Source organism: Xenopus laevis, chromosome 2L, assembly GCF_017654675.1.
Source record: "Xenopus laevis strain J_2021 chromosome 2L, Xenopus_laevis_v10.1, whole genome shotgun sequence".
Taxonomy (NCBI): Eukaryota; Metazoa; Chordata; class Amphibia; order Anura; family Pipidae; genus Xenopus; species Xenopus laevis.
Window position 1 is genome coordinate 181787797 of NC_054373.1, and position 16626 is coordinate 181804422.

Genomic DNA, 16626 nt, shown 5'->3' on the forward strand with positions numbered 1-16626 from the left:
ATTACACTGTGCGCAACCTTCGGATCTTCATAATAAGCAGTGTCCAGGCAAATCTAAACCTGGCCGAACTGTTGTTTTTTCGTGGCTTGCGCATGTGCGCAAGCCGAGCCTGGCGAATTTTCACTGGTTACTGAATTATCTGCCCCAAAGTTGCATCTAGCTGCAATTGCACATGATCATAACTACAGGTACAAACTTGAGCTTCATTAGAGCCCCTGTGTATTTGGATATTTAGGTTATGGGGAAACAGGGGCCAAAAGCATAATTGTGTGATTCTGATGGATTAGGGGCCTGATTGGACAAATTAAGTTTAAAATGATAATATATAAATGAGCTCAAAACCTGAGCACTTTCCTCCGGCTCCTCCTCATTTCCCAGATCCTCTTCACTCTGGGCTTTCCTGGCTGTGTTAGGTGCCAGATTGATTCTCGGTAAATAGAAACAATTAGTGAGCATCTATCAAGGTGAAAGTGATTAAAAGTATTCATTAAAGAAATATATTATCAAATGCATTTAGGCCCCCTTAAGGGTAATTGCACACAAGGAGATTCAGGAGATTGTCTCCTGCGACAAATAGCTAGGTGACATCGGCAACTTCCAAGCAACTTTATAGCAAAACGCATCACCGCGTGTGCTTTTAGCACGACGATTTAACATTATGTCTATGCGAAAACACGCTGAGAAATTCGGGTGATTGTCTGCCAGAAAGACAAATCTCCTGAATCTCCTCGTGGCTGCACTAACCCTAAGGGCTCCTAAGGACGACGGCGGGGGTGTGTTTTAGCTGCGCTTCCCTGTGCAACTCCAGTTTTATGTGTTCAGCCGCAGGGGGCGCAGGAGTAGTGCACGAAATCTTTTCAATGGGCTGTACCACACAGACACATGTAAGTTGAGGAGAGCAGGTTGGACACAGCATGTGCATTTTTCCTGCATTTGGCACTTACATGTGTAGGTATAAGAAACAGCCCTATTTGAAAAGATTCAGTGCATCTACTCCTGCGCTCCCCTGAGTCTGAACACCATGAAACTGGAACTCAGGGGAAGTGCAGCCAAAATGCTCACCTGTAAGAGCCCTAAAGAAATTTATTTGGCCAAATTTATGGGGGGAACAGGGGCCTAGTAGTATTAGTTTGTAGTGATTTGATGGATGGGGCGCCTGAGTTGGGGCATTCAGTATTAAAAGTTATCATTAAGGACTTTATTATCAACATCCAGTAACTCCCGTGAAGGAATCTAGAATGAGCATTGTTTAGCCCCTTCCCTGCGTTCTGGTTTCATGTGTTCAAAGCTGCAGGGAGCCGCAGAGTAGTGCACTGAATTCTTTTCACTGGGGCTGTAACTCCACACAGACGCATGTAAGTTGAGAGCGCATGTTGGGACGCAGCATGTTTTTGCATTCTCCTGCATTCTGCGCTTACATGCCATCTGTGAAGTGCAGCTTAAAAAACACTCAGTCTGTTAAAGCCCTAAAGAAATTATGGGGGAAAAGGGGCCTATAGAGTTAGTTTGTGTGATTTGATTGGATAGGGGCCTGTGTGGGCCAAAATGAGTTTAAATGGATTAAAGTTAATAAATTGAGCTCAAACCTGAGCACTTTCCTCCGGCTCCTCCTCATTTCCCAGATCCCTTCCTCTGGGCTTTCCTGGCAGTTGTTGGTGCCAGATGATTCCTGGTTAAATAGAAACAATTAGTGAAACATCTTTCAAAGGTGAAGTGATTAAAAGTATCATTAAAGGCAATTATTATCACATGCATTTAGCTACCTCTCTAAAGAAGTGGTTTAGAATTCATGGGGGAACAGGAGCCTATAGAGACGTTTGTGAGATCTGATTGGATAGGGGCCTGAGTTGAATCCAGGATTCGGTTCGGGATTCGGCCAGGATTTGGCTTTTTTCAGCATGATTTGTATTTGGCCGAATCCTTATGCTCTGCGGAACCGAATCCAAATTCTAATTTGCATATGCAAATAGGGGTCACGGAGGGAAATATTGTGGCTTTTTGTCACAAATAAGGAAGTAAATTTGTTCCCGTTTTCATACCTAATTTGCATATCCAAATTAGGATACGGTTCTCGGCAGAGTTTTTTCGGCACAGAATTCGGGGGTTCTACCGAATCCAAAATAGTGAATTCAGTGCAATCCCTATTAAAAACTATGTTTTATCACATCTATTCCAGCTCCCTGGGGAAACTACTAATATTTAGTATTTTATTGGTTTTTGTGAGATCAACTCAGCCGAGTAGAGAATATGATGAAATTCATCTCATTTTCTTCCATTATAGTTTTTTACTCTTTGATTATTTTCTGCTTACTGACAGTGGAGGAAGTTGATGGATTGGGTTGGTGATTGGGGGGAGTTTGATGGAATTCTCCCCTCCGTGCTCAATCATTTGTTCTTCCTGTTTAACACAGAAAATAAAGATCAGGAATAAATATTTGCTATTTTTCTCATAATTCCAGCACAATTGTGGCTGCACTCCAAGGGGGACATTTACTAAAGGTGAAGTGGCTAATGCTGTGTAAATTCACCAGTGTGATGTTATTTTGGCACTTCACTGGCGTAATTTCGGCAGAGAGATAGACTCTGGTGCAACTTCGGCCTCTAACGGCAGGTGAATTTTTGGTAGTGTTACTACGCAAATTCACTAAGTTTTTGATATTACTGAACGTTAACTCTATCGCCAGACTTGCCTTCCCACCTCAGACCAGGCAAAGTGCAATAGACTAGATAGGACTTACTCAAAAATTAGTTGAAAATTCCCCAAAAAAGTCTCAAAAAATTATGGCGTTTTTTCCTATTTAAAGGGTGAAAGACTGAAAAATATCAAATTTTTTTGGGGTACCCTCATTCCCCCTAAATTTACTAACATATGGCACCTAAACTATACAGTGGGCACACATGTGTAGGGCATTATAACAACTTTATATAATTTTATTAAGGTTCCCTGGCCTTGTGTAGTGTAATGTATTTGCTGCAGCATATACGCCCATTGTACTTTAACTGCACACCGTATGCTCATTAGCCAACACTAGCGCAACTTCAAACTGCTGAGCGTAATTTTGTTGGGGTCATTTTTACAGCGGTCGTTACCCTGTGCGCAACTTCGGATCTTCATAAATTAGCAGTTTCCAGGCAAATCTACACCTGGCGAAGTGTTGTGATGTGCGCAAAGCCAGAGCTGGAGAATATTCACCGGTTAGTGAATTTGCCCCCAAGTTGCATCTGCTACAATTGCACATGATCATAACTACAGGTACAACTGAGCTTCATTTAGAGCCCCTGTGTATTTGGAATTTAGTTATGGGGGAACAGGGGCCTACAGAGTAATTTGTGTGATTTGATTGGATAGGGGCCTGTGTTGGGGCCAAAATAAGTTTAAATGGATTAATATTATAAATGAGCTCAAACCTGAGCACTTTCCTCCGGCTCCTCCTCATTTCCCAGATCCTCTTCCTCTGGGATTTCCTGGCAGGTGTTGGTGCCAGATGATTCCTGGTAAATAGAAACAATTAGTGAGGCATCTATCAAGGTGACGTGATTAAAAGTATCATTAAAGATATTTATTATCAGAAGCATTTGGCTCCACTAAAGAAGTTGTTTGGAATTTAAGGGGGAAGTTATGGCTGATGATATTGCCAGGCTCCACTATTGACTCCTGGTAAATAGAGAGACACCACTTGTGTAACATCCAGGTGAGGTACTTTCAAGTATCATTAAAAACTAGGGATGCGCCAAATCCAGGATTCGGTTCGGGATTCAGCTTTTTCGGCATGATTTCGATTTGGCCAAACCCTTATTCTCGGCGGAAACGAATCCAAATCCTAATTTTCATATGCAAATTATTGTCAGGGAGGGAAATATCGTGACTGTTTGTCACAAAACAAGGAAGTACATTTTTTCCCCTTTTCATACCTAATTTGCATATCCAAATTAGGATACGGTTCTCGGCAGAGTTTTTCGCATAGAATTCTGGGGGTTCTACCGAATCCAAAATAGTGAATTCAGTGCATCCCTATTAAAAACATGTTTTATCACATCTATTCAGCTCCCTGGGGAAACTACTAATATTAGTATTTTATTGGTTTTGTGAGATCAACTCAGCCGAGTAGAGAATATGATGAAATCCATCTCATTTCTTTCATTATAGTTTTTTACTCTTAGATTATTTTCTGCTTACCTGACAGTGGAGGAAGTTGATGGATTGGGTTGGTGGTTGGGGGGAGTTGATGGAATTCTCCCCCTCGTGCTCAATCACTTGTTCTTCCTGTTTAACACAGAAAATAAAGATCAGGAAAAATTTTTTGCTATTTTTCTCATAATTCCAGCACAATTGTGGCTGCACTCCAAGGGGGACATTTACTAAAAGGTGAAGTGGCTAATGTTAGCGTAAATTCGCCAGCGTGATGTCATTTTGGCACTTAATTGGCGTAATTTCGGCAGAGAGATAGACTCTAGTGCAACTTCGCCCTCTAACGCCAGGTGAATTTTTGGTAGTGTTACTACGCAAATTCACTAAGTTTTTGATATTACTGAACGTTAACTCTATCGCCAGACTTGCCTTCCCACCTCAGACCAGGCAAAGTGCAATAGACTAGATAGGACTTCCTCAAAAATTGGTTGAAACATTTTCTAAGTCCCAAAAAATGCTGGCGTTTTTTCCTATTGAAAGGGTGATAGACTGAAAAAGATTGAATTTTTTTTGGGGGGGGGTACCCTCATTCCCCCTACATTTACTAACATATGGCACCTAAACTATACAGTGGGCACATGTGTAGGACAATATAACAACTTTATATAATTTCATTAAGGTTCCCTGGCCTTGTGTAGTGTAATGTATTTGCTGCAGCAGATACGCCCATTGTACTTTAACTGCACACCGTATGCTCATTAGCCAACACTAGCGCAAATTCAAACTGCTGAGCGTTGTCGTAACTTTTTCAAGCTTCATTACCCTGTGCGCAACTTTGGATCTTCATAAATAAGCAGTGTCCAGGCAAATCTACACCTGGCGAAGTGTTGTGATGTGCGCAAAGCCAGAGCTGAAGAATTTTCACTGGTTACTGAATTTGCCCCAAAGTTGCATCTGCTGCAATTGCACATGATCATAACTACAGGTACAACTGAGCTTCATTTAGAGCCCCTGTGTATTTGGAATTTAGTTATGGGGGAACAGGGGCTCACAGAGTCGTTTGTGTGATTTGATTGAATAGGGGCCTGAGTTGGGGCCAAAATAAGTTTAAAGGGAATAAAGTTATAAATGAGCTCAAACCTGAGCACTTTCCTCCGGCTCCTCCTCATTTCCCAGATCCTCTTCCTCTGGGCTTTCCTGGCTGGTGTTGGTGCCAGATGATTCCTGGTAAATAGAAACAATTGGTGAGGCATCTATCAAGGTGATGTGATTAAAAGTATCATTAAAGACAATTATTATCAAATGCATTTAGGCCCCCTTAAGGGTAAGTGCACACAAGGAGATTCAGGGAGATTTGTCTCCTGGCGACAAATAGCTGGTGACAATCGGGCAACTTCAAGCAACTTTAGAAAACGCATCACCGCGTGTGCTTTAGGACAGACGATTTAACATTATAGTCTATGCGAAAACACGCTGAGGAAATTCTGGGTGATTGTCGCCAGGAGACAAATCTCCCTGAATCTCCTCGTGTGCACTAACCCTAAGGGCTCCTAGAGACGAGCGTTTTTAGCTGCGCTTCCCTGTGCTCCAGTTTCATGTGTTCAGCCGCAGGGGAGCGCAGGAGTAGATGCACTGAATTCTTTTCAATGGGGCTGTACTCACACAGACACATGTGTGGGAGGAGAGCAGGTTGGGACACAGCATGTTGCATTTTTCCTGCATTTGGCACTTACATGTGTAGGTATAAGAACAGCCCTATTGAAAAGAATTCAGTGCATCTACTCCTGCGCTCCCCTGAGTCTGAACACATGAAACTGGAACTCAGGGAAGTGCAGCCAAAAATGCTCACCTGTAAGAGCCCTAAAGAATTTATTTGGAATTTATGGGGGAACAGGGGCCTATAGATTAGTTTGTGTGATTTGATTGGATAGGGGCCTGAGTTGGGACCAAAATAAGTTTAAAGGGAATAAAGTTATAAATGAGCTCAAACCTGAGCACTTTTCTCTGGCTCCTCCTCATTTCCCAGATCCTCTTCTCTGGGCTTTCCTGGCAGTTGTTGGTGCCAGATGATTCCTGGTAAATAGAAACAATTAGTGAGGCATCTATCAAGGTGAAGTGATTAACAGTATCATTAAAGACAATTATTATCACATGCATTTAGCTCCCCTAAAGAAGTGGTTTGGAATTCATGGGGGAACAGGAGCCTATAGAGACATTTGTGAGATCTGATTGGATAGGGGCCTGAGTTGAGGCCAAAATAAGTTTAAATGGTTTAAAGTTATCCTAAAAATGCATTAGTCAGCTCTTATTGAGCTCCACCTGGCTGATGGTATTGCTCCGCTCCTCTACTAGTGGTCTATTTCTCCTGGATGATGATATCGCCAGGCTCCACTATTGACTCCTGGTAAATAGAGAGACACCACTTGTGTACCATCTAGGTGAGGTACTTACGAGTATTATAAAAACTAGGGATGCAACGAGTCCAGGATTTGGGATTCGGCCAGGATTTGGCTTTTTTCACCATGATTTGGATTTGGCCAAATCCTTATGCTCGGCGGAACCGAATCCAAATCCTAATTTGCATATGCAAATTAGGGGCAGGGAGGGAAATATCGTGACTTTTTGTCACAAAACACGGAAGCAAAATATTTTTCCCCTATTCATACCTAATTTGCATATTCAAATTGGGATATTTTTCGCACAGATTTTGGGGGTTCTACCGAATCCAAATAGTGAATTCAGCGCATCCCTATTAAAAACATGTTTTATCACATCTATTCAGCTCCCTGGGGAAACTACTAATATTAGTATTTTATTGGTTTTGTGAGATCAACTCAGCTGAGTAGAGAATATGATGAAATCCATCTCATTTCTTTCATTATAGTTTTTTACTCTTTGATTATTTTCTGCTTACCTGACAGTGGAGGAAGTTGATGGATTGGGTTGGTGGTTGGGGGGAGTTGATGGAATTCTCCCCCTCGAGCTCAATCACTTGTTCTTCCTGTTTAACACAGAAAATAAAGATCAGGAAAAAATATTTGTTATTTTTCTCATAATTCCAGCACAATTGTGGCTGCACTCCAAGGGGGACATTTACTAAAGGTGAAGTGGCTAATGCTGCGTAAATTCACCAGCGTGATGTCATTTTGGCACTTTATATAATTTCATTAAGGTTCCCTGGCCTTGTGTAGTGTAATGTATTTGCTGCAGCATATACGCCCATTGTACTTTAACTGCACACCGTATGCTCATTAGCCAACACTAGCGCAAATTCAAACTGCTGAGCGTAATTTTGTTGGGGTCATTTTTACAGCGGTCGTTACCCTGTGCGCAACTTTGGATCTTCATAAATTAGCAGTTTCCAGGCAAATCTACACCTGGCGAAGTGTTGTGATGTGCGCAAAGCCGGAGCTGGCGAATTTTCACTGGTTACTGAATTTGCCCCAAAGTTACATCTGCTGCAATTGCACATGAACATAACTAAGGGCACAATTGTGCTTCATTTAGAGCCCCTGTGTATTTGGAATTTAGTTATGGGGGAACAGGGGCCTATAGAGTAGTTTATGTGATTTGATTGAATAGGGGCCTGAGTTGGGACCAAAATAAGTTTAAATGGATTAATATTATAAATCAGCTCAAACCTGAGCACTTTCCTCCGGCTCCTCCTCATTTCCCAGATCCTCTTCCTCTGGGCTTTCCTGGCAGTTGTTGGTGCCAGATGATTCCTGGTAAATAGAAACAATTAGTGAAACATCTATCAAGGTGAAGTGATTAAAAGTATCATTAAAGACAGATATTATCATGTGCATTTAGCTCCTCTAAGGGCTCTTAGAGACAAGCGTTTTTAGCTGCGCTTCCCTGTGCTCCAGTTTCATGTGTTCAGCTGCAGGGGAGCGCAGGAGTTGATGCACTGAATTCTTTTCACTGGGGCTGTACTCACACAGACACATGTAAGTGAGGAGCGCGTGTTGGGACACAGCATGTTGTATTTTTCCTGCATTTGGCGCTTACATGCATTTGTGTGAGTACAGCCGCATTGAAAAGAATTCAGTGCATCTACTCCTGCGCTCCCCTGAGTCTGAACACATGAAACTGGAACTCAGGGAAGCGCAGCTAAAACACTCACCTGTAAGAGCCCTAAAGAAGTTGTTTGGAATTTATGGGGGAACAGGGGCCTACAGAGTAGTTTGTGTGATTTGATTGGATGAGGGGCCTGAGTTGGGGCATTTCAGTTTAAAAGTATCATTAAGTACTTTTATTATCACATCCAGTAACTCCCCTAAGGAATCTTAGAGATGAGCATTTTTAGCTGCGCTTCCCTGCATTCTGGTTTCATGCATTCAGCTGCAGGGGAGCGCAGGAGTAGATGCACTGAATTCTTTTCACTGGGGCTGTACTCACACAGACACATGTAAGTGAGGAGCGCATGTTGGGACGCAGCATGTTGCATTTTTCCTGCCTTCTGTGCTTACATGCATCTGTGAAGTGCAGCTAAAAACACTCATCTGTAAGAGCCCTAAAGAAGTTGTTTGGAATTATGGGGGAAAAGGGGCCTATGGTGTAGTTTGTGTGATTTGATTGGATAGGGGCCTGAGTTGGGCCAAAATGAGTTTAAATGGATTAAAGTTATAAATGAGCTCAAACCTGAGCACTTTCCTCCGGCTCCTCCTCATTTCCCAGATCCTCTTCCTCTGGGCTTTCCTGGCAGTTGTTGGTGCCAGATGATTCCTGGTAAATAGAAACAATTAGTGAGGCATCTATCAAGGTGATGTGATTAAAAGTATCATTAAAGACAATTATTATCACATGCATTTAGCTCCCCTAAAGAAGTGGTTTGGAATTTATGGGGGAACAGGAGCCTATAGAGACGTTTGTGAGATCTGATTGGATAGGGGCCTGAGTTGAATCCAGGATTCAGTTCGGGATTCGGCCAGGATTTGGCTTTTTTCAGCATGATTTGGATTTGGCCGAATCCTTATGCTCGGTGGAACCGAATCCAAATTCTAATTTGCATATGCAAATAAGGGTCAGGGAGGGAAATATTGTGGCTTTTTGTCACAAATAAGGAAGTAAATTTGTTCCCGTTTTCATACCTAATTTGCATATCCAAATTAGCATACGGTTCTCGGCAGAGTTTTTCGCACAGAATTCGGGGGTTCTACCGAATCCAAAATAGTGAATTCAGTGCATCCCTATTAAAAACATGTTTTATCACATCTATTCAGCTCCCTGGGGAAACTACTAATATTAGTATTTTATTGGTTTTGTGAGATCAACTCAGCTGAGTAGAAAATATGATGAAATCCATCTCATTTCTTTCATTATAGTTTTTTACTCTTTGATTATTTTCTGCTTACCTGACAGTGGAGGAAGTTGATGGATTGGGTTGGTGGTTGGGGGGAGTTGATGGAATTCTCCCCCTCGTGCTCAATCACTTGTTCTTCCTGTTTAACACAGAAAATAAAGATCAGGAATAAATATTTGTTATTTTTCTCATAATTCCAGCACAATTGTGGCTGCACTCCAAGGGGGACATTTACTAAAGGTGAAGTGGCTAATGCTGCGTAAATTCACCAGTGTGATGTCATTTTGGCACTTCACTGGCGTAATTTCGGCAGAGCGATAGACTCTGGTGCAACTTCGCCCTCTAACGCCAGGTGAATTTTTGGTAGTGTTACTACGCAAATTCACTAAGTTTTTGATATTACTGAATGTTAACTCTATCGCCAGACTTGCCTTCCCACCTCAGACCAGGCAAAGTGCAATAGAGTAGATAGGACTTCCTCCAAAATTAGTTGAAAATTCCCAAAAAAAGTCTCAAAAAATGATGGTGTTTTTTCCTATTTAAAGGGTGAGAGACTGAAAAAGATAAAAAAAAATTTGGAGTACCCTCCTTCCCCCTACATTTACTAACATATGGCACCTAAACTATACAGTGGGCACATGTGTAGGGCAATATAACAACTTTATATAATTTCATTAAGGTTCCCTGGCCTTGTGTAGTGTAATGTATTTGCTGCAGCATATACGCCCATTGTACTTTAACTGCACACCGTATGCTAATTAGCCAACACTAGCGCAAATTCAAACTGCTGAGTGTAATTTTGTTGGGGTCATTTTTACAGCGGTCGTTACCCTGTGCGCAACTTCGGATCTTCATAAATTAGCAGTTTCCAGGCAAATCTACACCTGGCGAAGTGTTGTGATGTGCGCAAAGCCGGAGCTGGCGAATTTTCACCGGTTAGGGAATTTGCCCCAAGTTGCATCTGCTGCAATTGCACATGATCATAACTACAGGTACAACTGAGCTTCATTTAGAGCCCCTGTGTATTTGGAATTTAGTTATGGGGGAACAGGGGCCTACAGAGTAGTTTGTGTGATTTGATTGAATAGGGGCCTGAGTTGGGACCAAAATAAGTTTAAATGGATTAAAGTTATAAATGAGCTCAAACCTGAGCACTTTCCTCCGGCTCCTCCTCATTTCCCAGATCCTCTTCCTCTGGGCTTTCCTGGCTGGTGTTGGTGCCAGATGATTCCTGGTAAATAGAAACAAATAGTGAAACATCTATCAAGGTGAAGTGATTAAAAGTATCATTAAAGATAAATATATATCATGTGCATTTAGCTCTTCTAAGGCTCTTAGAGACAAGCGTTTTTAGCTGCGCTTCCCTGTGCTCCAGTTTCATGTGTTCAGCCGCAGGGGAGCGCAGGAGTAGATGCACTGAATTCTTTTCAATGGGGCTGTACTCACACAGACACATGTAAGTGAGGAGAGCAGGTTGGGACACAGCATGTTGTATTTTTCCTGCGTTTGGCACTTACATGTGTCTGTGTGAGTACAGCCCCATTGAAAAGAATTCAGTGCATCTACTCCTGCGCTCCCCTGCGGCTGAACGCATGAAACTGGAACTCAGGGAAGTGCAGCCAAAAAATTGCTCATCTGTAAGAGCCCTAAAAAATTTGTTTGGAATTTATGGGGGAACAGGGGCCTATGGAGTAGTTTGTGTGATTTGATTGGATAGGGGCCTGAGTTGGGCCAAAATAAGTTTAAATGGATTAAAGTGATAAATGAGCTCAAACCTGAGCACTTTCCTCCGGCTCCTCCTCATTTCCCAGATCCTCTTCCTCTGGGCTTTCTTGGCAGTTGTTGGTGCCAGTTTGTTCTTCTTGCACTGGTTCCTCCTGAGTAAGAAAGATAAAGTTAGTCATTGGATAAACTTACTAGAAGACAAATGTGCCTTTTATAAAGCCAGTGAACACAACTTCAGGAATAAAATAATTTATATTTCATCTATGTTGAGTGTTTCTGGACTACTTACTTGGCAGCTGGTAACGCCAGAGGTCTCGGTTGTTTCCTGGTTAAGAGAGAAAAAGTCAAGATTACAAATGAGCTTCGTTTTTTAGAGAAGAAGTATAAATACTCGGTCTGTCTCGCTTGTTCTTTTTTACTTACTTGGCTGATGACTTGGCCAATTTCAATTGGTTGTACCTGGATAAGAGAAAAAAAAAATCAGATCCATAAATCTCTATAGTATGTACAGAGTAGGGGCAGATTTATTAAGGGTGAATTGTAAATTTGAATTTTTGAGTTGGATTTTTGCTCACAAATTTGAGTTGGGAATAATCCAAACTTGAATTTGGATTTGAGATGTATCATACATTGACCCTGGGAACAATTTAAATTTTACTGTCTGCCACCTAAAACCTGCCATGTTCATGTAGAGGTCCAGTGACCCAATTTAAAATGTCAATAGCCTTCCTGACATTCAAGTTTTTTTCAGCGAAAAAACTCGATCCAAGTTTAGTGAAATTCAATTTGCGTTTTTGGGTCAGTAATATTGTTTTGAGTTTTAGACTTTCACGTTTTTTCTTAAATAAGCCCCCCCCATTCGAGTTGTGAATATACTCATATTTATTAGAGTAAAAAAAAAAATCACTAAAACTCTAACTTCGACCTTTGATAAATCTACTACCAAGTGTTTAATGGAAATCATATTAGATGCTAATCATGTCCATTGCGCCCAACCAACTCTGCCTGCATCAATCCCAATCTGCTTTCCTGACAGATCCCATGAGAGTATTACCAGTTTATCCTGGTTAAGAGCAATGGTATAAGAGACAGATCACTGCTCTCCTCTAGGAATATCCTGATGTCACAATGAGAGGGCAATCAACTAATAATACTTATATTAAAACAGTGGTTGGAAGTTATGGAGCTGGTCTCAGTAGCGAGAGATTTGGCTGGGGGGCTTACACTCAAGGGGGGTATTTATCAACACTGGGCAAATTTGCCCCTGGGCAGTTAACCATGGCAAACAATTAGATTGCAGCATTCATTGTTCTACTTGCAGCTGGCTTTAAAAAGCTAATCACTGATTGGTTGCTATAGGTAACTGCCCAGTGGCAAATTAGCCCAGTGTTGATAAATGAGCATCAAGGAATCTAATCTAACAACTTTGATAATCACAGTAATGATGGAGATAGGTTTGTCAGGAACAATGTTATTTGGTCAATGTCAATTAATGGCAACACAGCATTTAAAGGGATACTGTCATGGGAAAACATTTTTTTTTTTTCAAAATCAATCAGTTAATAGTGCTGCTCCAGCAGAATTCTGCACTGAAATCCATTTCTCAAAAGATCAAACAGATTTTTTTATATTCAATTTTGAAATCTGGAAATCGGGCTAGACATTTTGTCAATTTCCCAGCTGCCCCAAGTCATGTGACTTGTACTATGATAAACTTCAATAACTCTTTACTGCTGTACTGCAAGTTGGAGTAATAACATCCCCTCCCTTCCCCCCCTTAGCAGCCAAACAAAAGAGCAATGGGAAGGTAACCAGATAACAGCTCTCTAACACAAGATAACAGCTGCCTGGTAGATCTAAGCTGCCTGGCAGATCTAAGAACAACACTCAATAGTAAAAACCCATGTCCCACTGAGACACATTCAGTTACATTGAGAAGGAAAAACAGCAGCCGGCCAGAAAGCATTTCTCTCCTAAAGTGCAGGCACAAGTCACATGACCAGGGGCAGCTGGGAAATTGACAAAATATCTATCCCCATGTCAGATTTCCAAATTGAATATAAAGAAATCTGTTTGCTCTTTTGAGAAATGGATTTCAGTGCAGAAGTCGACTGGAGTAGCTCTATTAACTGATGTGTTTTGGAAAAACATGTTTTCCGATAACCTTCAAAACACTTTTTTCAATTCAGTTGTTTTTAGATTGTTCCCCAGAAATAAATAGTTTTTTCAATTACTTTCCATTATTTATTTTTTACTGTTATTTTTATTTTTTACTGTTTTTCCAAAATCTAAGTTTAAAGTTGAACGTCACTGTCTCAGGTGTTTGAGTCTGGCAGCTCAGTAATTCAGGTGCAGATTCTGAACTATTACAATATGCAACATTTCATTGATACATTTCTCAGCAGCATCTCTGGAGTATAAGCAACTATTGTATCAAGTCTAACAGCTGCCTGTAATGAAACCCAGAGATTCTGCTCAGCAGGGACAAAGCCAAGAAATGTATCAACTAAATGTATCCATTTAGAACAGTTTACAGGGTCGGCGACCCCCCTCCCAGGGCTGCTTCTGAAGGTGAAAAATTACACTTTACACTTCAATATTAGAAAAACCGTCACACAAAGAAAATAGAAAGTCATTGGAATAAGTCGTTATTTCTGGTAATCTATCTGAAAACAACTAGTTGTTTGAAGATGAATCACCCCTTCAAAAAAAGGACTGTATGATACCAACTCCTTTACTGCTTACCAGGCAGAAGCTTTCTGTTGGCTCTTCTTCTTCTTGTGTCTGAGCCTGTTTAAGGAATAAAAAGGCATTAGTTTATAAAATTAAAGTCCTACCACCCAAGGCAAGTTATCACTAAAGGTGAGTGCATGTTTAGTCTTTGCAAAAAGTGCTTTTGAGTAGATATAATTGATTTTGGATTGTAAGTTCTTTTGGACAGGCCCCTCTTTACCTCTTGTGTTGGGTATTGGTTGTATCTTTTCTTCTGTGATTAAAGAATACACCAATATATTGTACAATGCTGCAGAATATGTTGGTATTTTATAACTACATGTTATTAATAGTAATAATAATAATAACTAGATGGTGTCGTTTCTGAAGAAACCACAAGATGTTGGCTTTGAAACGCAAGAGGTGTTGGGGCCAGTCGCCCCTGGTGCATAGAGAGTACACAAAGTTGGTAGAATCTGGTTTAAAACTGTGAAAATTGAAGCAGATCAAATTGTACCATTAAAATCAATCCAAAACCTGATTGGCTGTTTTTGGCTCCACCCAATTTTAAAATTTGAATCCCAGTCCCCCTGTGACCGACTGTGCCAAGTTTGATGTCCCTGCCATTAAATGTGAAAGAATGGCAGCAACTTATATATTGACATTGATTAGCAATAGGTAACATTTGATTGGCTGTTTTAAGCTCCACCCAGTTTTTCTGAATTTTCACCCCAGTCACCCAGTCATGGTCTGTACCAAGTTTGGGGCCTCTGGCTTAAAACTGTGAGAATGGCAGTATTTGAAACTTTTACATTGAAGTCAATAGGTAAAATCTGATTGGCTGTTATTGGCTCCACCCACTTTTCCTAAATTTTGACCACAGTCACCCAGTGAGTAATTGTGCTGAGTTTGGGACACTTGGCATTTACGCCGTGATAATAGCAGCAATTTGGCGTTTTTCATTAAGGTCAATGGCTGAAATCCGATTGGTTGTTGTTGCCCCGCCCCCTTTTTTCCTAATTCTGAACCAGAGTCACCAAGTGACTAACACTTTAAGGTTTGGGAATCATGACATTTAACATGTGAAAATGGCAGCAATTTTATGTTTTTCTATTGAAAATCAATGAATGACATTTGATTGGTTGTTGGTGGCTCCACCCACTTTTCCTAACTTTGAAGTGCAAACACCCAGTGAGCACATTTGTGATATTCGAGGTCCATGACATAAATAACCTGCAAATGGCAGCAATTTTAATTTTTCCCATTTAAATCATCAAAGAAATCTGATTGGTTGTTTTTGGCTCCACCCACTTTTCCAGATTTTGATCCCGGTCCTCCAGTGACCAACTGTGCCAAGTTTGAGGACTCTCCTCCCATTAACAATCTAAGAGCGGCGACAGTTGTAACTTTTCCCATTAAAAGAAATGGCTAATATTTGATTGGCTGTGGTAGACTCCGCCCACTTTTCAAAATTCTAACCCCAGTGACCCATGGTGCCAAGTTTTGGGTCTCTGGCTTTAACACTGTGGGAATGACAGTGTTTGACATATTCTCATTGAAGTCAATAGGGAAAATCTGATTGGCTGTTTGTTGCTCCGCCCCCTTTTTGGAGTCCCCAAAATGTGACAGAACTTTTCAGGTTGACCCCATGACTAAGTGACCCAAGTTTGGTGAGTGTAACTTTAATGCTGTACGAGTGGCAAAAGTTTCAAATTTTCCAATGAAAGTCTATGGGAAAAAATGGGGTCTTTGGGGGGCCGCCACAGGGCCACGGAGGGTGGGATTGCTTAACAGAGCACAAGCATTTTCAGAGCACAAGCTTCTTCAAAACCAACATAATAATAAGGATAAATAAATCCAGGGTGTGTGCAGGGAGGCTAAGGGGCTACTCTATTCTTGCCAGGAGAGAAAAGGAGAAATAATGGAGAAATGTGGCAGTTTGAGAAGAACCCGACCAAACCGTCAGTATCGTTTTTCTTTAGGATCAGTAGGAAGTGGAAATGTATCTGGTGCGGCTTTATCAAGTGTTTCTTAATGAAGCTGAATATAAATCTATAGGTAAGTAAATAACATTGTCTAAATAATGGCAAATTGTCTTATTTCTATTTCTCTTCTACAATTCTTCTCTGCTTACCACAACGATTTCATTCTGATCCAAAGATTCAGTTGATTTGATGGATTTTTTCTGTTGAAGAATGAAAAAAAAGTTTGTATCACAAAAATGAATCTGCAAATAGGCAACAAGAATTCACTAGAGATATAAGGGGGTTATTTACTAAAACTCAAATGTATCTCGTATTTTTATTTAGCCAAGTTCGACCAAACTCCCATCCCTGATTTTATCTTATTTATCAATTAAACTCTGAAATAAACTAAATAAAATTGAGCAAAAACCTGAATCGTAAGAATATTTTGGATTTGACTCTCGATTATTTGGGGTTATCACCAAAAAACCCAACATTTTCCAGATTATTGGACAAAACCCAATGCAGATCACGATATCTTCAAATTGTAAAATGGACATTTCCTATTGACTTCTGCATGATCTCGATTAGTTTGAGATATCAGATTTAATGACGGAAGGGTTTAATAAATCATGAGTTTTTTCTCTCTAAAAATTTAAGTTTTTGCCCAAAGAACCTCGGCCTTAAAAAAACTTTAGTTTAGTCAATAACTCCAGGAAAAAAAAAATCATATATATGTATATATAATGAATATAACCACATTTCAAATGTACTTAATTATACTGCTAGGC

General features: G+C 40.6%; 1 protein-coding gene across 1 annotated transcript in view; it reads right to left on the bottom strand.

The window, feature by feature from the left end:
- Positions 1–16332, bottom strand: part of LOC121399761 (serine/threonine-protein kinase pakA-like) — a 137955-nt gene extending 121623 nt beyond the window's left edge. The window contains exons 1-13 of the mRNA XM_041581323.1: positions 16318–16332; positions 16006–16056; positions 13905–13949; positions 11583–11618; positions 11449–11484; positions 11210–11311; positions 9487–9573; positions 8774–8857; positions 7044–7130; positions 5270–5353; positions 4178–4264; positions 3409–3492; positions 1631–1669 (exon numbers count right to left, since the gene is read on the bottom strand). Coding sequence (XP_041437257.1) covers positions 1631–1669; positions 3409–3492; positions 4178–4264; positions 5270–5353; positions 7044–7130; positions 8774–8857; positions 9487–9573; positions 11210–11311; positions 11449–11484; positions 11583–11618; positions 13905–13949; positions 16006–16056; positions 16318–16332 — 837 coding nt within the window. The remainder of the gene's footprint in view (positions 1–1630; positions 1670–3408; positions 3493–4177; positions 4265–5269; positions 5354–7043; positions 7131–8773; positions 8858–9486; positions 9574–11209; positions 11312–11448; positions 11485–11582; positions 11619–13904; positions 13950–16005; positions 16057–16317) is intronic.
- Between the last annotated feature and the right edge of the window lie 294 nt (positions 16333–16626).